The sequence below is a fragment of the Laccaria bicolor genome, genomic scaffold (assembly GCF_000143565.1).
Source record: "Laccaria bicolor S238N-H82 LACBIscaffold_9 genomic scaffold, whole genome shotgun sequence".
NCBI lineage: Eukaryota > Fungi > Basidiomycota > Agaricomycetes > Agaricales > Hydnangiaceae > Laccaria > Laccaria bicolor.
Genome location: NW_001889880.1, coordinates 380,314 through 399,858, shown reverse-complemented (window position 1 = coordinate 399,858; position 19,545 = coordinate 380,314). Strand labels below are relative to the sequence as shown.

Genomic DNA, 19,545 nt, shown 5'->3' with positions numbered 1-19,545 from the left:
TTATTTCTTTGGGATAGTGTTACTAGGCATGAGAAGTGCCTTGTGAAATATTTTCAGCCCCAATTCACCAAGAAAAATGTCAAGGACTGGTCCAGGATGATTGCTCTATGCAAAATGTACTTTTATTGTGGACTTTTCAAGTTATACCAAGTGCAAATTTATTTGCTATCATGCTATGTCTCAGGCATTGTTTAAAAGACATCCTGAGTCTCCATGGACCAATTCAAAAGGATGGTAGCATTTTTTCTTCTTTCAGAAAAGATGGACCAATGCTGTAGATACTTGTTTACTTTCAGAAAAACTCTAAAAATTAGCTTCTACAGACATCATGCAATGTTCATTTTGACATTTCTACCTACCTTTTGTGTTATACACACTACAAACATTGATGGGGAGTCATTTCACCTCAATCCAACAAATATATTGAGTTAAAAATACATAAATGGAAAACAAGTTCAAATTTACCTTTTAGAGGAGGATATAAAATTTCCTGGCCCAGAAACCTTATGAAGCTCATAACAATAGCAGGGAGACCCAGTGTTTAGAATATGTCTTCCTCAAGTTGTGAATTGCTTTCAGTAGATTGCAGTCATTCAGAATTTCCCACTTTGTTACATCCCATTTTTGGCACTTGTCACAGTCAATTCCCTGCCTTATCCTGAGTTTTCAATTGTTTATCCCCAGACTTGGTATGTACAATCTACACCACGTTAGCTATGTTTCATACACCAGAGCATAGTTCTCAAAATGTTTGGTTCTTGTGTTATAGTGCCAACTTTGTAAAAAAAATCATGTGACATTCTTTATTGTGAGTTAGTGTACCACTGCAGCATATTTACCCCTACCTTTTAGTTATGCATTTTCTATTTATGAATCAAGGAGATTGATTTCAGGTGTACGTACATATGGACAGACATTATTGAACTCGCTCCTAAGTATGTACTTTTTTAAAAAAAAAAAATTCTAGCTCAGGTGCAGCGTGCTCGTGGCATGGCCAGCTACAAATCGTACCATCATGATGCAAGATAATTGTCTGTCAGTATGTTTGACAGCTTAACGGAAATTACTAGGAAGGACGACAGCGCAGCACCTCCATTGTTATTGCAAATTGCAGTACCACTGCGCATGCGCATGCCCCGAGATTATCGTTCCGCTAGAGCCTGAAGCTGACATTAACAAGCTGTCATTCGCCACTGCGCAGTCCCGGATGTGAGTTGCCGCTGCGAGAAATTGTACATGTGAAATTAAGCGATTAGTATACCCCGATACTTGCGGTTGGAATATTTATATCATATTTTAGGAATTTCTCATCATGTGGCTATGATTTTTTCCAACTTGCGATAATGTGCAGGTCACAAGGCGGTAAATTTGACAGGCTGCCAGCCATAGGAATATTCTTAAAATTGGAGCTGGCCACCGACTCCTACTTGAGCTCGCAGACATCGCAACGAATTTAACTTCAAAAAATACATGTATACGCATTACAAAAAATCGCCTCTCAACTTATTCATCATCCAAATTAACACCTTCACCAACATCACCCCCTCACCCCCCTCAACCTCCTCGCAAGCTTCAAATCCCTCGGCATAACCGTAACCCTCTTCGCATGAACCGCACACAACATATCCTCAAACAATTGCACCAAGTACGCCTCGGAGGATTCTTGCAGCGCTTCAATGGCGGCTGATTGGAATCGAAAATCTCCCCACAACGGTTTAAAGTTTTAGACCGTAAATCAGAATGATAAAAGAAAGAAAGGGAAAAAAAACTCACAAACTCCGCAGCGATCTCCCTAACTAGTCTCTGAAATGGCAGCTTGTGGATTAACAGCTCCGTCGAGCTCGTATATTGTCGAATCTCGCGCAACGCTACTTCGCCGGGGCAGAACCGGTGTACATTCATGGAGTTGGAGGTGGTGCAGTGGAATGATTTTGACTTGAAGGCAACTTGTGCAGTTTTGTGTGTGTATTGATTCAGCCTCGAAAGGCCCCTGCCCGACGAGGAAGGGTAGCTATGGGCCCCAGGGTGTTTCCTGGCTGTTTGGTGAAGATCTATTCCCTGCAATAGCAGGAGGTCATGTGGGTAGCAGGGTACTTTTCCTGGATTGTTTTTTTTTTTTTGACTTAGTCGGCACTACATCGGTACTTTCACACTTTACTTTTTTCGACTTGTGCAAGCGGCTACAAGTGGAAAAAGGCAGAAAAGCTGCAAGCTAAAAAGCCCAGCCCGATTTTCCAAAAAGTGGCTATTGCCAAACAAACCAAAAAGTCAAAAAAGCAAGAAAAAGTGCTAAAAAGAACCATCCAAGTGAAAAAATAGTGGCTAAGTATACAAAGTGCAAATTTACTAAACACATAATCTACCTAACATCACAGAGAACTACTTAACCCAGAGAAAACTAAAAAGTACAAGAAAACAATCAATGTCAGAATGATAGGTTGAAAAGGTAGACACACCTATGACCGGGTTTTGTAGAATGCAGGGAGGCAAGGTCTTGTGAAACCACACGCTGTGAAGCCACCAACAGGCCATGGTGAGATCAAGAATAAAGGAGTAAGTAATAGGGGAATTCAAGGACATGGAATAACACATCAGTTCGCCTTCAAAACCTGGGGGCAAAGCCACAATCCATGTGCAAGACCCAAGCGAGACCCAGTAAGCATCCGAAAGGTGATGTGACTGCACATGATGGTTTCAGTAGATGCACAGGCACCCAAATAGTAGATGCAGACCAAGTGAGGGACACATGCGGGAAGGCTGGTAGACTCTGGTAGATGGGGAGTTGAAGAATGGAATGTTGACATACTTGACGTGGCGGTTCAAGTTGGTGTTTGGCTGTATTGATTGGAATGTTTAAAAAATCTTGAATTTGGAAGTCTGGCTGGCTGGCGTCTGGCTGTCTGGCGTTTTCCGTCACCGCCGGCTGTCAGTCCTTTCGTTGATTTGTCACACCATTCTTTCACCACCGTCCACGCTCAACAATGTCGTCTAAGGGTATGTTCCACTCCTCTTCAGGTATGTCATACTCCATCTACCTTCATCACTGCTGCTAACAAAAGTCCTCTCCAGCTTGAACTTCCGCTCACCAAATCTCCTCTCCACAAACATTACTATCTCTACCCAACACTCCTTCAAAATGTGCCCAATTCTACCCGCCCAATCTAGTCACACTTCTCTTTGGTAGATATGGATCCTTTGGATGGTATAACCTGCCAGTGTGGTCGATTCGTCCCTTACAAGCTATGTCAAAGTGATGTGAATGGTAATAAAGGTCGTCCCATTGCCATAGTAAGTTCAATGTTATTAAATCTTATTCACAATGCTAACGATAAACGATTAGTGCCAAGGCCCCAATTCCAAAGGCAAGAGGTGCAACACATTTCGCTGGAAGAAGGGGTATTCAAAATCACCATCATCCTCACCCACCGTTACCACACCGCCTTTGTTTCCTGCACTGTCGCAGGCTTTCGGGTCCACTGGATTCTTCCCTGCCACATATTCAAAATCACTATCGTCCCTGCCCCCCGCTACCGCACCAGCACTTTCGTTTCCTTTGCTGTGGCAAGCCTCCAGATCTACTACATCCTTCCCTGCCACATCACAAGCCATCAGTGGTAGTGTATTTGTGACTACCGCCCCTCCAGGAATCCCACAGTGCCCAACGCGGGGCTGCGGCCAGACACGCATCGCGCCCGATTGCCAGCATCGCCTCTGCCGAAAGCACTGCATCAGTAATGGCGGCTGCACTTCCAAGACGCACACTGGTCCCCGCTCAGCCAAGACTTGCACCGGTTCCTACTCAGCATCACCGCCTGCCACCACTGTTCAACCAGTTCATGTTCGCATGCCCACACTGCCTCTACCACCAATGGCAGCTAGTAGCCACAAAGGGAAAATACTGATTGCCTCTCCCTCAGATGCAAATGCGCGGATGTCTCCTGATGTAGACATCCTTGACGCCCTACCAAACCCTCGCTTCCGGTCCCACATGCCTCCCATCTTTACGAGTCAGTGGAAGAGGGAGCAGGAATTGGCAGAGGAGCAGAGGAGGGTGGAATCTGAGCAGAAGCCCTGTGCAGCACAGGTCAAGCATACGGTCATTGTATATGCGTGGGCGGAGGACTTGAAGCCTGCCACTGTGGAGGAATTTCAAGAGGGACTGCTCACGTTTACCTGGCCCTACTTCCCTCTTTCTACCTCGGTATTGAGCATGCTATCACTTAATGATCCTGCAACACATGTTCAGCTCTACTGTCAGGCTCTCGGCACCTGGGTTAACATTAATGTTGGCCATGTTATCGAGCTGAAAGAAGGTGCACGGGTTTTTCTGAAACCCAGCCATGTTGTCAATTACCCAGACTTTGACAGGCTTCTAAAGCCAGAATCGACACCCCATCTCCAATACAAGCTTACGGAGGAACATCGTGAGCTTCATGATAGGTATCGGAGCAAAGGGAAGGCCTTTGGAAAGGCAAAGGTTGTCGATGTGTCCACATCGTCTTCAGAGGATGGTGGTAATGACAACGGAAAACTGCCTCATTCACAATGCCAATTCCACAAGCAAACCCTCCCGCCGTCCTTCTTCCAACTGTCACCCTCTCCTTTGGATGCTACTGAGCCACCAAACAACATAATTGAGCTCTCCTCTAATGATTGCTCCTCTGGACACTCACAGGCTATCCAGAAGAGGAGGGCCAAAGGCCAGCTGAAGAAGAACTTGGTGCTCCGTTTCCCCACTAATCCCACTGATCCCATCGTCTGGGATTCCGCGACACTCCAGCAAGCCATTGACGATGAGGAGTTTGAGCCGCCGAAAACAACTGATCGCTATGTGAAAGAAGCTCGGTGGTTGGAGAGGGATGAGAAGGAGGCTGGGGCGTCCCAAAAGAAAGGAGGGAAAGGTGGAAAATGGGGGCCGTTTTATTGGGGCCGACATGACCAACTCGATTTCGACGGGCTGGTTTCGTTCGAGTACGCCTATGACCCAGAGAGGAATCCGATCGATGAGAATGGCATCAGGAGGTACCTCGTCGCGGATGTGTTCGCCACGCCATGCACCAAGTGCACTGCTATGAAGAAGCCTTGCTTTTTTGCCAGTGGGGAGCTGACGCCTTTGGGAAGGAGCGCCATTGATGAACAAGATCTGAACAAGGCCTGCGCTCCTTGCAAGGAGTCTCGGCATAAATGCCCGGGCCATTCACGACTGAGGCAGTGGACCATCATCGACAATCCATTTTACAAGGATGGTCTGCTCTACAAGGAGGCCAAAAAGTCTACACCCAAACCCGCCGTGCCCAAGGCCACGGCGCCCAAAAAAGCCACACCCAAACTTGTGGCGCCCAAAGCCGCGGCGCCTACACCAGCGCCCAAACAAGTGGCGCCCAAACGAGAAGCACCTGTGGTGGTCAAGGTTGCAGGGCCGTCAAAGCCCCAGGTAAAAGGTATTGTGCCAAACTCCCCATGCCCAATGCTCTCTGAAATGTCTTTGTTAGATTCCACTCTGAACGCCAAGCCAAAGGCCCAGCCCTCGATTGCATTGCCCTCAGACTCTGCGCCCACTGAGATTGGTAAATCTCTTCAAATGAAGTCCAACCATCCAACTGACCAATTCAATTGCCCAGCTCGTACGGAGGACCACATCATCACACTTGAAAAACAGTGCAGGAGACTTGCAGCACAGGTGGAGGAGACAAGGGAGAAGCTTGACGGTGTCATCAAAGAGTGGAAGGAAGACATGGCTGAACTGCTCCTCAAGCTGAAGAAGATGGAGCAATTGGTTACCTCAACCAAGGATTGGACGACACAAAAGGTGATCTTCGCGATGGAAAGCCTTTTCCTCCTTGGAAATGGCATCCATGCGGCACTCCTAGAGTTGGTGACGAAAATGACGGATCTTCCAGAGGAGATGGGCACACTGGTATTGGTGGAAAGCGACGACTCAGTGACAAAGGTGAAGGAGTTGTTGGAGCGCGCCAAACCCAAGTGGGAGGAGATGATCCAAGTCCTCGAAGCTCGACTGCCCTGTGCCCAGGATTTTCAAAGGGGTCAGTCGACGTCGCCCCCCACTGATGCAGGTCCACGTTCGCCCGGCGCAGCAGATGTAATTCACACAGCGCCCACTGTCACTGATGCAGCTCCACATTCGCCTGGCACAGCATATGGGACTGACATGGCACCCACCATTGCTCCATCAACTCCAGCGCCTGCTTCGAATGCACCCTCGCGGCTACACTTGCCCATCGCAGCGAAACAGCAATCAGTGGTGGCCACTGCCACTGCTGGAGTTGCACCTGCTGCCCCTTCAAGTCCCACAGCGCCCAACACCGAAGGAGTAGAACTCACGCCGGTTGAGGTTGGCCCAGGTTCTCCACTTACTGCCATTGGATCTCGCCCCACTTCCCCGCTAAGTGGAGATGAACGAAACATGTCTACTGGGCGCAAAAGGAAGGCTGATGAAGAGGTCGACGCGGACATCACCAGGAAGAAACTGGCCAGCAATCGGAAGAAGGGCCCACTGAGTGCACCTCAGCGCAGACAACCTACGCATGGTAAGGCTCCCGATAGCGTCAATCCGGCGACAGCAGGCCAGTCGAGCAAACTGGACACCATCATTGAGGAGGACTTGTAAATAAAATTTGCATGGCCATACATATCTTGAAATACCCTACAGTAGCTAGGGTATAATAAATTTTTTGATGCAGTTATTCTTTGGCACGCATATGCTTTGGCGCTCTTTCAGTTCAACTGACATATTTTGGGGTGCTGGCAAATTGAGGTTACTTGGGGTGCAAACAAATTGAGGTTCCTACGTGTTGGCGCTCTTACATGACAGGGTTTTGGAACAGCTTGGAACCCAAACCTTGTATTTGCAGGTGTAAGTAACATGTAGCTAGGTTGACTCAGGCGCCGGTGCGAAAACAGGTGTGGCACCTGAATCAAAGAAAGACTCAAAAGTGTGCAACATTGAATCACTCCTTCCACCACTCTCCATGCCATCGTCAATGACACCCATGAAACTCTCTTTGACTTCAGTACAAGTCCAACCTCATATCCCAGGATCTTGGTTGTCTTCATTACCTGAGCCACATTTGTGTGGAAATTCCATTATCCATTCATTGAACCTGTTGGGCCCACCCATTTGAAACAAAGACTTTGTAGGGCCCACACATTGAATTGAAGACAGTAAGGACTGCCAGATATGTCGCCCACCTGATGGCACAACAACGGCTTTGGCGCAAAGCTCGTCACCTATATTTGGCGGGCGAGCACCAATTGGGCCCAGCCATCACTAATGGACAATTTGTCGATGGGCATGGGTCCGCAGTGAAGTCATTTCGAATGAGCGCACCCATTAATGGCAGGCGCGAGCACCCATTATTGGCAGGCACGCACCTGTTCGGCCCAGCCATCACTATGGAGGATATGTTGATAGGTGGGCCGAGTCCACTGGCCCCATATGGTATGAGGTATTGTCAGGTTCGGTTAGTCCATTAGGTAAGGGCTAGGGTCACTGTCATATGTGCAATAAAAACCCGCATACAGGCATCAAAATTTGTCGCCTCTGGCGTAAAGCTGTCTGACCAAATAATTTCCTTCAGGATAGCCCAACAATTCTCCATTGTTTCGAGGGAAAATCCACAGGCAGAGGAGAGGAAACAAAGCACACTGTGAGGTAATAATTCAGGCGCAACTAATGGGGAATGGACTGCAGGCTGTGGGAGCAATATGTCATCCTTGAGACGAGCAGCATAAGTCACAAAGCAGAAGAGGTTCTGAAGAGTCAAAATGTTCAACACGTCAGCATTGGTCCTCAACAAGTCAAGGAGTTGGAGGAGTTCAGCCATTGAAAGGACAGCTGCAACGACGACTGCATTTGACAGAGTTTATATAGATTCCTCAGCTCTAAAGGAATATTGAATAAATACTTAGTACTTCAGCAGACCTCCACATGCTTGCGCTTCGGAATACTTCTATTGATTTTGATTAACAAAAGATTCAGAAGGCCTGTAAATAAGGGAGTTCATGTTACAGACTTGTATCGATATTTTGGCCAAATGTTCACCTGCATCAGTTGTCTCACTAGTAGAATATGCTTGTGTCCTTCGATCCTTCGATCCTACTTCATGGCTTCAGAGTTGATAGATCATTCAGCCCAACACATGCCACAATTGTTTGCAGTGATGCCTATGCCAAACACCAGCCATGGCCGCCAGCCGCCAGCCACTGGCAGCCGGCCACCTGGTTTTTCCAAATCTGAGATGTCCTCGGAATGTTGACGTGGCTTGAAGTTGAACCGCCACATCAACCAAACATCAACTCTTCCCTTCTTACCACCCACTCTGCCCTTCACAACACAGCAGCTACCCTCACACAGCGTCCGCTGCCACTCATCAACACTGTAGCATGCCTCTTCCATCCACGAACTGCGGGTACAAGGTGGGTGCTCTTTTGCCCTTATCAAGGTCTGAGTGGTAGAGGCCCTACTAGAGGGGGTTTGAGATGGAGTAATATCAGAGCTTATGGTGTTTTGAGTGTTAGTTGAGATTTACTGAGGACATCTTATTTTCAGTTACATCAGTAGATAGGCTTTTCAGCTTTTTGGCTTTTCTGCTTGTCGCAAGCTAAAAAGCGGCTAAAAGCCAAAAAGTAAATTGCTAACTTCCTGATGTACGTTTAGAGTGCGAGCGAACACTTACCTCCTGTAGACTTGTGAGCTAGCATTTTCGTGCATGCCATGGTGGTGCCCGGGGAAGAAAAAGAGATTTTTTAGAGCCTGCCACTGGAGGGCGCACGTCTTATATATTCATATGTATAGGTTTCATATGATTTTCGCATTGGATCCTCAGGGTCATGACTTGCTCAATTGATAGCTAGGGTAGAATGGGATAGTACGCAGAAGCCACTGCGCCAACTTCACGGACCGCGCAGTCATCTGTGCTGCGTTGGGGCTATTTTATTTGAGAGCCAGTGCATTATTGGTTTACCAGAGCATGGTTGGTCGCGCAAAGAGTGGGGAACGGTGGGAAGAGTGTGAACTACTAATAGGGAAATTGCCACAAATTTCGACAAACGGCTAGGCATGGTAAAAAATCTCACCGTTTATCATATGTGTCGTTCAATACTGCACACGAAAAATGATGATTGCATTGGAAGTTGATTCTACACATAAGCACAACATGACTCTGCACAAAATCTCGCTAACTTTATAATTCCTCCAGAAATCTACTACAAATCTCAGCGCTTCTTAACTTACAAGGTGGGGCTTGAATTGCCAGTAAGGTGCCTCTGCATCTGGAATGACGGGAACAGGTATGATGACAACCTGGTGATAGCAAAAAAAATAATCAGCCAAAGCAGATAATCAGAGAGTGTAAGCTGCTCACGTGTTCTTTATCATTAGTTCCAGCATAAAAGTCCACGCCGACACGGGGATTAGGTGCTTGAATGCTGAAGAGTAAGAGTTGATGGTGAGGCACGTTGCAAGGAAATGTTGATATATCATCGAAACGTACGTGATGGTGTGAGGAACGTCCGGAATTTTCTTATATGCAATCTACCATTCGTAAGACTTTTCTGAAGTAATGACGGGGCGCTCAGGAATTGGTTTTCCGTCCTCTGGGAACCAATCTCCTCCAAAAGCACTTCCATCACTGTGGAGACTGATGTTGTAGTATCCGCCTTCCTTGCCAAAGACGGGTCGGATATTCCACTAAATAATATTGGCAAAAAGACATTAGTCGGTTTGACCATCTGGAACGTATGTAAATGCATGATACTTATGACCTGACGCTCAATGAACGGTGGCAACTGTGGCGCGACGGTCACAACGGCATCAACACTGTTTCCAGTGGCATACAAACCACCGATTCCGGCAGCAGGAGAGGCTCTGAGAATATAGAGGCCACCTGGAAAAGACATATCTGCAAGTATTCGATAAGATGTTTGAAGTCGGGTAGGTGGGAGGTGATGGTTACAACCTTTGAATTGATCCTGCTTTTATATCGCCAGGAAAGGAGGGATGTAGTGTGCATTCATTGACAAACATCAATGGGGTTGTGCATGTGGTCTTTCCAAATGAGCTTTGAGAGGCGCAGCGCTAAAGCCTGAGAGCACGCACGCACTACTGTGGTCCATGAATAGTCGCATGGCGTCAATATGGCCCAATGCTAAATCAGACTCGCGTCATTTTAAAACCTCCATGAAGGAAAGAGAAGCCAGAAAACGGCCTCTTCCTGTGTGGGGTATGAGTGACACAAGTAGAAAAGGAGACCCAGTTCTTGATTCAGGAGTAAGAAGCTCATTGATGTTTGTTCAGACCAATGACATCATTGATATCTGCCATTCATAGTATATCTGAAAGGAAGGATTGTCAAATTAGTTCAGCGCTACGAAAATGCATGTGTTTCAAGGGTACAAAGTTTCGCCGGTCCTAAGGGTGTGGAGGAACTTTTGGGGTCATCCTCAATGTTGCAGTGCCACGAAATCTGAGCATCGAATATAAAGAAGTCAACAAATAAAATCAGTAGAAATGATACGAAAGTTAATGTATTGCTCTAGAACGAAATCATGCAGCAAGAGAGGAGATTACATGAATAGAAACTCACATTTATTTCCTCTCAGATTTGTTGCTTCAGGCCTCATGATCATTGCTTATCTGTACGAAATGTCATATCAGATGCCGGGTTCCTGCATCAGTAGCTATAATTTGGCGGTGACCACATGGGACCAGCTGCTCGTTGAAGTTGACTTCTATCTCCCTGGTTGAAGCAGGCACTTAGATCGAGGTTGCAGATGTATTGCAGTAAATCCTCTCTAGCTTGGTGGGCTAGAGACTCTTCGACATAAAATGGCCCATCAGTGCCTTCTTGTCAAAAGTTGCAAGCAGCGTATCCTGTAGCCGCATTGGCCGTGCAAGGAAGAGGGGGTTTTGAAAGAGGCGAAGCACAAAATTCAACTGGATTGCACTGGGTCCGAAGTTCAAATGCCGTTTGAACTTCCTTTTCTCTCCTCAACTGGCAGCATGCTTATAGACATGCACAAAATCGCTGCTTTTCCATGAAACGATACAGGTCCACTTCTGGCTCAATAATAGGCTCACCTATTCACCAAAGAGAGCACTTTCAGAAGCAACCTTTCTGGTGGACTGAGAAATCACGCACCATCGGAATTCAGCTCTGGCTCAGGCTCTGCGTATCGATCCGTGTTTGTGCCTAGCTGCCTCCTGGGGTACTTTGCTGCTCATTCTGCAGCACTTTCCTCATCCTCATCCTGTGGCCCTTCTCCCTCCAATAACAAGCGCTTGGAGAACTCTGCTGGATGACCACAGCCGCGGCCCCTTCCTCTACCTCTTAAGTACTTTCCAAGACCACCTTGCCCCCTCCCTCTGCCCTGTCCCCTAGCTGGCGTTTCCGAGCATGTCGAGCTTGAGGCCGCGTCCGACATTGTCGATAACTTGGAGGGGTTTGTTTATTGCAATCACATTTGCCAAATACTGTATGTATACGGATTACAAAACATCGCCTGTCAAGTTCAATGTTCATGGCCCAAATTAACATGTACCAACCTCACTCACCCCCGACACTCCCTTAACCTCCTCACAAGCATCAAATCCCTCGGCATAACTGTCACCCTCTTCGCATGAACAGCACACAACCTCATAGTACTGTACCATTTCGACTGAGTGTTCATGTCACGCATCACAAATAATTTTGAACTGAACACTTACAGTACTTGTCATGGGTCACACTGGCTAGTGAACACCTGGTAAAATGAGTGTAATAAATGAGATTTTTTTCGCCCCAAGTGCATTTTTGAACAAAAATGATATTCTAGTACAATTTCAGTAGTCCTCCTAAGTAGTCCTCCCAGTTGCCCTCGCCCATAGTTTGGCCCAGTATTGGCTCAAAAATGTTGGTGAAAACCTCATCTTCACCTTCAATGGTTATGAGGAGGTCCTCACCACTTCCCAATGTGTTCCCAACCTCCCAAAATTTCCAAGTTTTCAATAAATTTTATGAACACTTCGAGTTTTTGTGATCACTTTCACAGCTGTCACACATCACACAGGCCCGTGAACGGAGGCCAGTTAAAAATGACTCGGGTTATTCCGAGGTAGATCTGATTGCCTAGAATTGAAGCGATGTAAGGTGTCGTTTTATCGACAAAATTCTATACAAATAGATTCGAGTTTGATCCAATTCGATATTACACGATGTAAGCCATGTACACAGTGCGGTTTTTAGTGTGGGTCAGACTTGCAAATCGCCTGAAATATATCTAACTCGATTGATGCTCACACAAGCCACGCAAATCGACCATAGTCACTGTGACTTGGGCCAGTGAAAACCACATGTCACGTGTCACACCCCATGAACACTCGGTTGAAATGGTACAGTATCCTCAAACAATTGCACCAAATATGCCTTGGAGGATTCCTGCAGCGCTTCGAGGGTGGCCGATTGGAATCGGAAGTCGCCCTACAACGTTTCCAAGTTTTCAGACTGCAAGTACAGAATTATAAAAGGAAGAAAGAAGGGAGAAGAAAAAGAAAACTCACAAACTCCGCATCGATCTCCCTAACCAGTTACCAGTCTCTGAAACGGCAGCTCGCGGATTAACAACTCCGTCGAGCAAGGGGGTGTTGGGATCATAATCCCGGACCGGGGGCCGGTTGGTTGGTTGGGCCGTCAGGCCGTTAAAAAAAAATTGGAAGCTCAAAAATTTTGGCCCAAAAACATTATAGACGGCCTTCCTGATGGATAAAGTATACATAATAGATACTAGAAAGCCTCAAGGTGTGCTAAATGCCTCAGGATGCGCCAAAAATACCAATGGGACTGCTTACATAAGGCAATAATAACATGCATTGATAATTTTCGTTAGTGTGGCAACCGTCAAAGACCTTTGATTATGATTTGTTAGCATATTCCGGGGCACGCAAACTCACCGTGAGATTCCACAGAACAGGACACTCATGCCGTGACTCATTCTGACACCAACGAGGTTCATAGGCCACCTATTTCAAGCTCGGAAATTGTCAACAAGGAAACATGAGGTCAGTGTGAAAGATGAAAATGTAAGGTTGTTGACATTGGAGGATTAGAGGATTGTTTTTGTGGATCCCGAGCAGAGCTAACCGCCAACAATGTGATCCAGTGGGATGTGAAACTGTGTGGATAAGTAAACCTACTTTCTGTTAGGGTTTCAACATGAAACTTACTTACATCTTCACGTCAAACCATTCTAATATCATCTCATTTGTGTTTGCCATGCACAGGTGCCCATGCATTGGGTCTGCAATGCATTTTTAACGTCGAAAGGAGGACCAGGAGCACGGCGGTGACGTCATATTTCCTAAAGTAGACATGTGCCTGATTACGTTGGGTGGTTGGTTCAGCCCAGCGCTCACTACCAAAAAAATCGACCCTAGGTCTTTTTTTTTAATCCCGACACCCCCTTGCCGTCGAGCTCGTGTATCTTCTAATCTCGCGCAATGCCACTTCGCCACGACGAAATCGGTGTGTATTCACTGGCAAGGAGTGGTGGAATAATTTTGATTTGGAACTGACTTGTGGTGTCTTGAAACCGAGTTGGTTCAGCTTCGACACGGGGTGTTTCTTGGCTGTTTGATGAAGATCTACGCCTTGCGAGAGGAGGAAGTTGCGTGGGTGGCAAGTACTTTGCCTGGTTTTTTTTATTACTTAGTCGGTAAGTTTCTGAGAGGGTGAATTGAACGCTTACCGCCTGTAGACTTGTGAGCTACCATTTTCGTGCGTGCCATGGTGGTGCCCAGGGAAGGAAAAGAGCCCAGTGCTGGAGGGCGCGCGTCTTATATATTCATATGTGTAGGTTTCGTATGATTTTCGTGTTACTAATTAGATCCTCACTTGCTCGATTGATAGCTAGGGTAGAACGGGATACGCGGAAGCCACTGCGCCAACTTCACGGACCGCGCAGTCGTCCGCGCTGCGTTGGGGCTATTTTATTTGAGAGCCAGTGCATTATCGGTTTACCAGAGCGTGCCAGTGGTTGGTCGCGCAAAGAGTGGGGAGTGGGAAGAGTGTGAACTACTAATAGGGAAATTGCCACAAAGTTCGACAAACGGCTAGGCATGGTAAAAAATCTCACCGTTTGTCATATGCGTCGTTCAATACTGCACACGAAAAATGATGATTGTATTGGAAGTTGATAGTACACATAAGCACAACATGACTCTGCACAAAATCTCGCTAACTTTATAACTCCTCCAGAAGTCTACAACAAATCTCGGCGCTTCTTAACTTACAAGGTGGGGCTTGAATTGCCAGTAAGGTGCCTCTGCATCTGGAATGACGGGAACGGGTATGATGACAACCTGGTGACAGCAAAAAAAATAATCAGCCAAAGCAGATAATCAGAGAGTGTAAGCTGCTCACTTGTTCTTTATCATTAGTTCCAGCGTACAACCCCACGCCGATAAGCTTCGTATGTGCTTGAATGCTAAAGAATTGATGGTGAGGTACGTTGCGAGGAAATGTTGATATATCACCGAAACGTACGTGATGGTGTGAGGAACGCCCGGAATTTCCTTATACGCAATGTACCATTCGTAAGACTTTTCCGAAGTAAAGACGGGGCGCTCAGGAATCGGTTCTCCGTCCTTTGGGAACCAATGTCCTCCAAAAGTGTGGATAGTGATGGTGTATGCGCCTTTCTTGCCATGGACGGGTTCGATCTTCCACTAAATAATATCGGCAAAAAGACATTAGCGGCTTTGACCATCCGGAACGTATGTAGACACATAATACATACGACCTGACGCTCAATGAGTGGTGGCGACTGTGGCGCGACGGTCACAATGTCGTCAACGCCGTTTCCAGTGGCATACAAACCACCGATTCCGGAAGCAGGAGAGGCTCTGAGAGCATACAGGCCACCTGGAAAAGACATATTTGCAAGTATTCGATAAGATGGTTGAAGTCGGGTAAGTGGGAGGTGATGGTTACAACCTTCGAATTGAGCCTACTTTTATATCGCCAGGAAGGAAGGGATGTAGTGCGCATTCATTGACAAACATCAATGGGGTTGTGCATGTGGTCTTTCCAAATGAGCTTTGAGAGGCGCAGCGCTAAAGCCTGAGAGCACGCACGCACAACTGTGGTCCATGAATAGTCGCATGGTGTCAATATGGCCCAATGCTAAACCAGACTCGCGTCATTTTAAAACCTCCATGAAGGAAAGAGAAGCCGGAAAACAGTCTCTTCCTGCGTGGGGTGTGAATGACACAAGTAGAAAAGGAGACCCAGTCCTCGATTCGGGAGTAAGAAGTTCTTCGATGTTCGTTCGGACCGCGAATGACATAGTTGACATCTGTCATTCGTAGTATATCTGAAAGGAAGAATTGTCACAAGCAGAGCTTAAATTAGTTTAACGCTACGAAAACGCATGCGTTCCAAGGGTACTACAAAGTTTCGCCAGTCCTAAGAGTGTGGAGGAACTTATGGAGATCACCCTCAACCATGTTGATGCCGCGAATCTGAGTCAAGAAATAAAATCAGTAAGGATGATGCGAAAGTTAATGTATTGCTCTAGAACAAAATCAATCCTGGATTCCGGTGGCAAGAGAGGAGATCACATGAATAGAAACCTTTATCTTTATGAAATGTCATAACAGATGCCGGGTTCCCGCATCATTAACTATAATTTGGCGGTGACCACATGGGACCAACTGATCGTCGAAGGTGACTTCTATCTCCCTGGTTGAAGCAGGCGGTTAGATCGCTCTAGCCACCGTGACGCCCGTCAGCGCCTTTTGAAATTTCAATGAAACATCTTCCTGCCACAGGTCAACTCGCTTGTCGAGGCTTGTAAGAAGTTGGCAAGCAGTGTAGCCCGTGGCCGCGTTAGCTGTGCAAGAAAGAGTGGGGTTTTGAAAGAGTGCGACGTTTGCACTGCCAGTGGATCCTAAGTTCAAACGCCGCTTGAACTCTCTTTCCTCTCCTCGACTGGCGCAAATAAGTACAGTGGTGATGCGGAAGGAATTAAGTACTTTGCAGAAGTTGAAGCAGTTGAAGAGGCACAGACAGAGCCCGAGTAAATGTCATACTTTATTTACAGTAATAGTTCTGTACCTGTAACATCGACTTTTATTACTTGCCAAATCGGATAGGCCTAGGCTCATTAAAGAATTTCACCGTTTTTCGTGTGCGACTTTCAATGTAGCATACGAAAAATACTCCATCCACATAGTAACATTGGAAGTTGATGGTACATATACATAATCGCAACATTACCTAAAATCTCGCTAACTTTGAAATTCCTCCTAGAGTCTACAAATCTCCGTGCTTGATAACGGGCTCGAATTGCCAGTACGGTGCCTCTGCATCTGGAACAACGGGAACGGATATGACGACAACCTGGTGGCATCAAAACATTAGTCAAAGCAGACCATCAGAGAGTGTAAGCTGCTCACCTCGTCTTTATCATTAGCTGTAGCGTACAACCCCGCGCCGATATCTGTCTGTGCTTGAATGCTGAAGGCTTGATGGTGAGGCGCGTTGCGAGGATATATCATGTATACGTACGTGATAGTGTTAGGAACGCTCGGAGTATCCTTATACGCAATGTACCACTCGTAAGACTTTTCCGAAGTGATGATGGGGACCTCAGGAATAAGTCTTGCGTCCTTTGGGAACCAATGTCCTCCAAAGGTGCTTCCAGAGGTCTGGAGAGTGATGGTATATGCGCCTGGCTTGCCGAGAACGGTTTGAATGTTCCACTAAATAATATTAGCAGGACATTAGCGCCTTTGAGCTTGAACGCAGGGATCCGCATGATACTAACGACCTGACGCTCACCGAACGGTGGCGAGTGCGGTGCGACGGTAACAGTCTCGTCAACGCCGTTTCCAGTGGCATATAAACCCCCGTATCCGGCAACGGGAGACACTCTGAGAGTGTACAGACCAATTGGAAAAGACATAGCTGTGGGTATTCGATAAGATGTTCAAAGTCGAGAAAGCGGGAGGTGATGATCACAACCTTCACATAGAACCTGCTCTTTATAGCGCTGCATGGCGTCAGTATGACGTGAAATATGGTGGTGCGAGTGTCAGTCGACGTCAAAGGCTGAACCGGACTCGTGTCATTCTAAAAACCCCGTGAAGGAAAGAGAAGCCGGCAAACAGCCACTTCCTTCAGAGATCGTCGTGGGGTGTGAATGATACAAATACAAAAAAGACCCAATTCGGAGTGAGGAGTTCTTCGGAGACCGGTTGGTTGTTCGTTCGGACAGCGAATGACATAGTTGATTTGCCATTCGTGGTATTTCATGACAGGAAGAATGGTCACAGGGACAAGCAGAGCCAGAGCAGAGCTTAAAAATAGTTTGGCGCTGTGCATTCCAAGGGTGCAAATTTTCGCCAGTTCTAAGAGAGTGGAGAAGGGGGAGGTCATTTGCGCTGTTGATGCTGCGAAATCTGCAAACAGAAACAAGTCTCAAAAGGTACGCGTCACGCGCGTCACATGTCACATCCCATCTGACCTCCCCATAGGTACTTATCCTCAAGGGTATCCTTCTAGTTCTAACAACCACACCACCAGTTATCTCATTAAACGCAGAAACAACCACGCCTTTCACTAAAATAACCAGCTTCGCACCCGACTCCCTACTTCACCCACATTCACCACATCCCCGACCGCAGCATCCATATCAAGAAAACACGAAACAACGCGTAGTGACGACACCCTCCCCTCGCCGCTAAGGCACAAAATCGCTAGCGCTTCAGTGAACGACCTTCCGACAACTTCAGAGGCATGGCATCTTGAGCCTAATAGCCATGGGAAGGGTGGTCTGAAAAATACGCTTGACAGTCGGGGGGACTAGCTGCGCAAGAGGATGGTTTGATGCGTTGAGCACTGCTACGGATGGGTCTAGTGAGAGCTTGAGGAGGAATGTTGAGGGGTTAAACTGCTGTGCTTGCCCGTTTGGACCCCCGACTGCGAGGTCCAAATTTGTTACGACGAAGTTTCTCACCAGGTACGCTTTCTTTCATTTTTAATTCCATCATCCCACCCACCACACTACTAGGTCGTCTGGCTATGTCTCCACTGAACAGTCCCCGATGCCCCCAATACCAAACTCTTGTACGAATCCGCCTCTAACAACAATACGTCTCCGTCAACCAACGTACCGCCGACGCCACTCTTGAAATTACCAAGGTGACATCATCTGGGTAAACGACTACCCCATGCTCCTCCCCAACCTCCTCCGCTCAAGCCCAAAGCTCCCATGCGCAGCTCCGATCGGGTTCTTCATGCACATTGCCTTTCCTTCTTCCGAGATATTCAGGTGTTTGTCCGTTCGACAGGACTTGTTGCTCGGTTTGCTCGGGGCGGATTCGGTATATCCCCAGACTGCCAATTATGCACGCCAGACTGTTTCGCCCACATTGGTGTACGAGGCCCTGCCCAAGGGGATCCAAGTCCTGGAGGTACACGGCGCCACAGCGGAGGGTGGCGGCGTCGTCCGAGACGAGTTGGGCGAATGAGGGAGGTTTGTCGATGTCAATATTTTCCCATAGGAATCGAGTATCTGGAGCCTATGTGTTTATTGCGACGCATTTGAGGGAGGAATGGCGCTTAGTCGGGGCCTTGAATTTTGCTTTGGGGAACGCGCCCATGTGTGAGTAAAAAGTACAGAAGAAAAGCCTGGCTAATAAATGGTTCTCGTCGATTGGAAAAGCTCAGCATTTGAACCCATGAAGCTATCTTACACAGATTGAGGGTACTTGGATTTTACTTGCCAGACCACGGTGCTGCTCGATTGAAGGCTGCAATATCCTCTTCAAATTCAAAAACTCTGTCCGTACACCAATGAAAGTCGATAAGTTACCATGAAACTCAGCCACTCTTCGAAGGGACGGGTCCCTCAAGAACAACTTCATTCAATACCTTCACCTTCCGTCGGTCCGTAAATCCTCTGATATTGTGGAGGTGGAAGGCCGCTGCGAAGGAGATAAAAGCCTTCGTTTCGGCGAATTTCTCGCTTCGTAACTGGGTAGTGAATTCGTAACGGGAGATGCGTGCGCCCCTTGACGGTGATGACAGCATCCTTGAACAGGAACGCGTCGAGAGCGCTGGGTGTCGTGGCCTGAATAATTGCAGTGAGGTGGTTCTTGGTCCATTGAGAGAGGGAGGGGAGAACGATGGCTTCAGACATCGCGGTTGCAGATCGGTTTATCGCTTTGATCAAGGAATGCGAAGCTGCCTTTTTATAAGTGGAAAAAACACCCACCGATGGCTTATAGGCACATAAAATCATCAGAATTTCGGTTCACGGCACGATCTATGTATATCTCGTCGCCCAAGTGCTCACAAGATCTCAATGACTTCAACGGAACCCTGATGGCAGTGAGCGCTAAGCACTTAGAAACTGTATTCAAGGAACGGCCCTCTCCGCATTGACTTATCGTTGGTGACACTCTTTTGAGAGAAATCTAATAAAGATGATCTGGGATACAATACTGGGTAGTAACAATTTTTTTTGGGGGGGGAATGGTCATAGACA

General features: G+C 47.1%; 8 protein-coding genes across 8 annotated transcripts; 3 read left to right on the top strand and 5 right to left on the bottom strand.

The window, feature by feature from the left end:
* Window positions 1-1,537: 1,537 nt before the first annotated feature.
* On the bottom strand, window positions 1,538-1,902 carry LACBIDRAFT_318769 (uncharacterized protein; the record flags this gene model as incomplete). The annotated part of the gene is made up of 2 exons (XM_001879634.1): window positions 1,538-1,701; window positions 1,770-1,902. The coding sequence occupies 2 exons, from the start codon at window positions 1,900-1,902 to the stop codon at window positions 1,538-1,540; spliced, it is 297 nt and encodes a 98-aa protein (XP_001879669.1).
* Window positions 1,903-2,981: 1,079 nt separating this feature from the next.
* Window positions 2,982-6,628, top strand: LACBIDRAFT_326019 (uncharacterized protein; the record flags this gene model as incomplete). Its single annotated transcript, XM_001879886.1, has 3 exons — window positions 2,982-3,015; window positions 3,185-3,288; window positions 3,341-6,628. 3 exons carry the CDS (start codon window positions 2,982-2,984, stop codon window positions 6,626-6,628), a joined length of 3,426 nt encoding a protein of 1,141 aa, XP_001879921.1.
* A 2,352-nt stretch (window positions 6,629-8,980) lies between these two features.
* LACBIDRAFT_326018 (clitocypin cysteine proteinase inhibitor) lies at window positions 8,981-9,918 on the bottom strand (the record flags this gene model as incomplete). Its single annotated transcript, XM_001879633.1, has 5 exons — window positions 8,981-9,073; window positions 9,254-9,322; window positions 9,384-9,447; window positions 9,558-9,709; window positions 9,784-9,918. 5 exons carry the CDS (start codon window positions 9,916-9,918, stop codon window positions 8,981-8,983), a joined length of 513 nt encoding a protein of 170 aa, XP_001879668.1.
* A 1,650-nt stretch (window positions 9,919-11,568) lies between these two features.
* LACBIDRAFT_248844 (uncharacterized protein) lies at window positions 11,569-13,780 on the bottom strand (the record flags this gene model as incomplete). Its single annotated transcript, XM_001879632.1, has 6 exons — window positions 11,569-11,676; window positions 12,393-12,476; window positions 12,588-12,620; window position 12,970; window positions 13,453-13,563; window positions 13,701-13,780. The coding sequence occupies 6 exons, from the start codon at window positions 13,778-13,780 to the stop codon at window positions 11,569-11,571; spliced, it is 417 nt and encodes a 138-aa protein (XP_001879667.1).
* Window positions 13,781-14,008: 228 nt separating this feature from the next.
* On the bottom strand, window positions 14,009-14,928 carry LACBIDRAFT_326016 (clitocypin cysteine proteinase inhibitor; the record flags this gene model as incomplete). Its single annotated transcript, XM_001879631.1, has 5 exons — window positions 14,009-14,104; window positions 14,285-14,353; window positions 14,415-14,478; window positions 14,538-14,719; window positions 14,791-14,928. 5 exons carry the CDS (start codon window positions 14,926-14,928, stop codon window positions 14,009-14,011), a joined length of 549 nt encoding a protein of 182 aa, XP_001879666.1.
* Window positions 14,929-16,307: 1,379 nt separating this feature from the next.
* LACBIDRAFT_326015 (clitocypin cysteine proteinase inhibitor) lies at window positions 16,308-16,959 on the bottom strand (the record flags this gene model as incomplete). Its single annotated transcript, XM_001879630.1, has 4 exons — window positions 16,308-16,394; window positions 16,451-16,511; window positions 16,563-16,756; window positions 16,822-16,959. 4 exons carry the CDS (start codon window positions 16,957-16,959, stop codon window positions 16,308-16,310), a joined length of 480 nt encoding a protein of 159 aa, XP_001879665.1.
* Window positions 16,960-17,443: 484 nt separating this feature from the next.
* LACBIDRAFT_318761 (uncharacterized protein) lies at window positions 17,444-17,862 on the top strand (the record flags this gene model as incomplete). Its single annotated transcript, XM_001879885.1, has 3 exons — window positions 17,444-17,481; window positions 17,531-17,546; window positions 17,629-17,862. 3 exons carry the CDS (start codon window positions 17,444-17,446, stop codon window positions 17,860-17,862), a joined length of 288 nt encoding a protein of 95 aa, XP_001879920.1.
* A 364-nt stretch (window positions 17,863-18,226) lies between these two features.
* On the top strand, window positions 18,227-18,526 carry LACBIDRAFT_318760 (glycosyltransferase family 20 protein; the record flags this gene model as incomplete). The annotated part of the gene is made up of 1 exon (XM_001879884.1): window positions 18,227-18,526. The coding sequence occupies one exon, from the start codon at window positions 18,227-18,229 to the stop codon at window positions 18,524-18,526; it is 300 nt and encodes a 99-aa protein (XP_001879919.1).
* Between the last annotated feature and the right edge of the window lie 1,019 nt (window positions 18,527-19,545).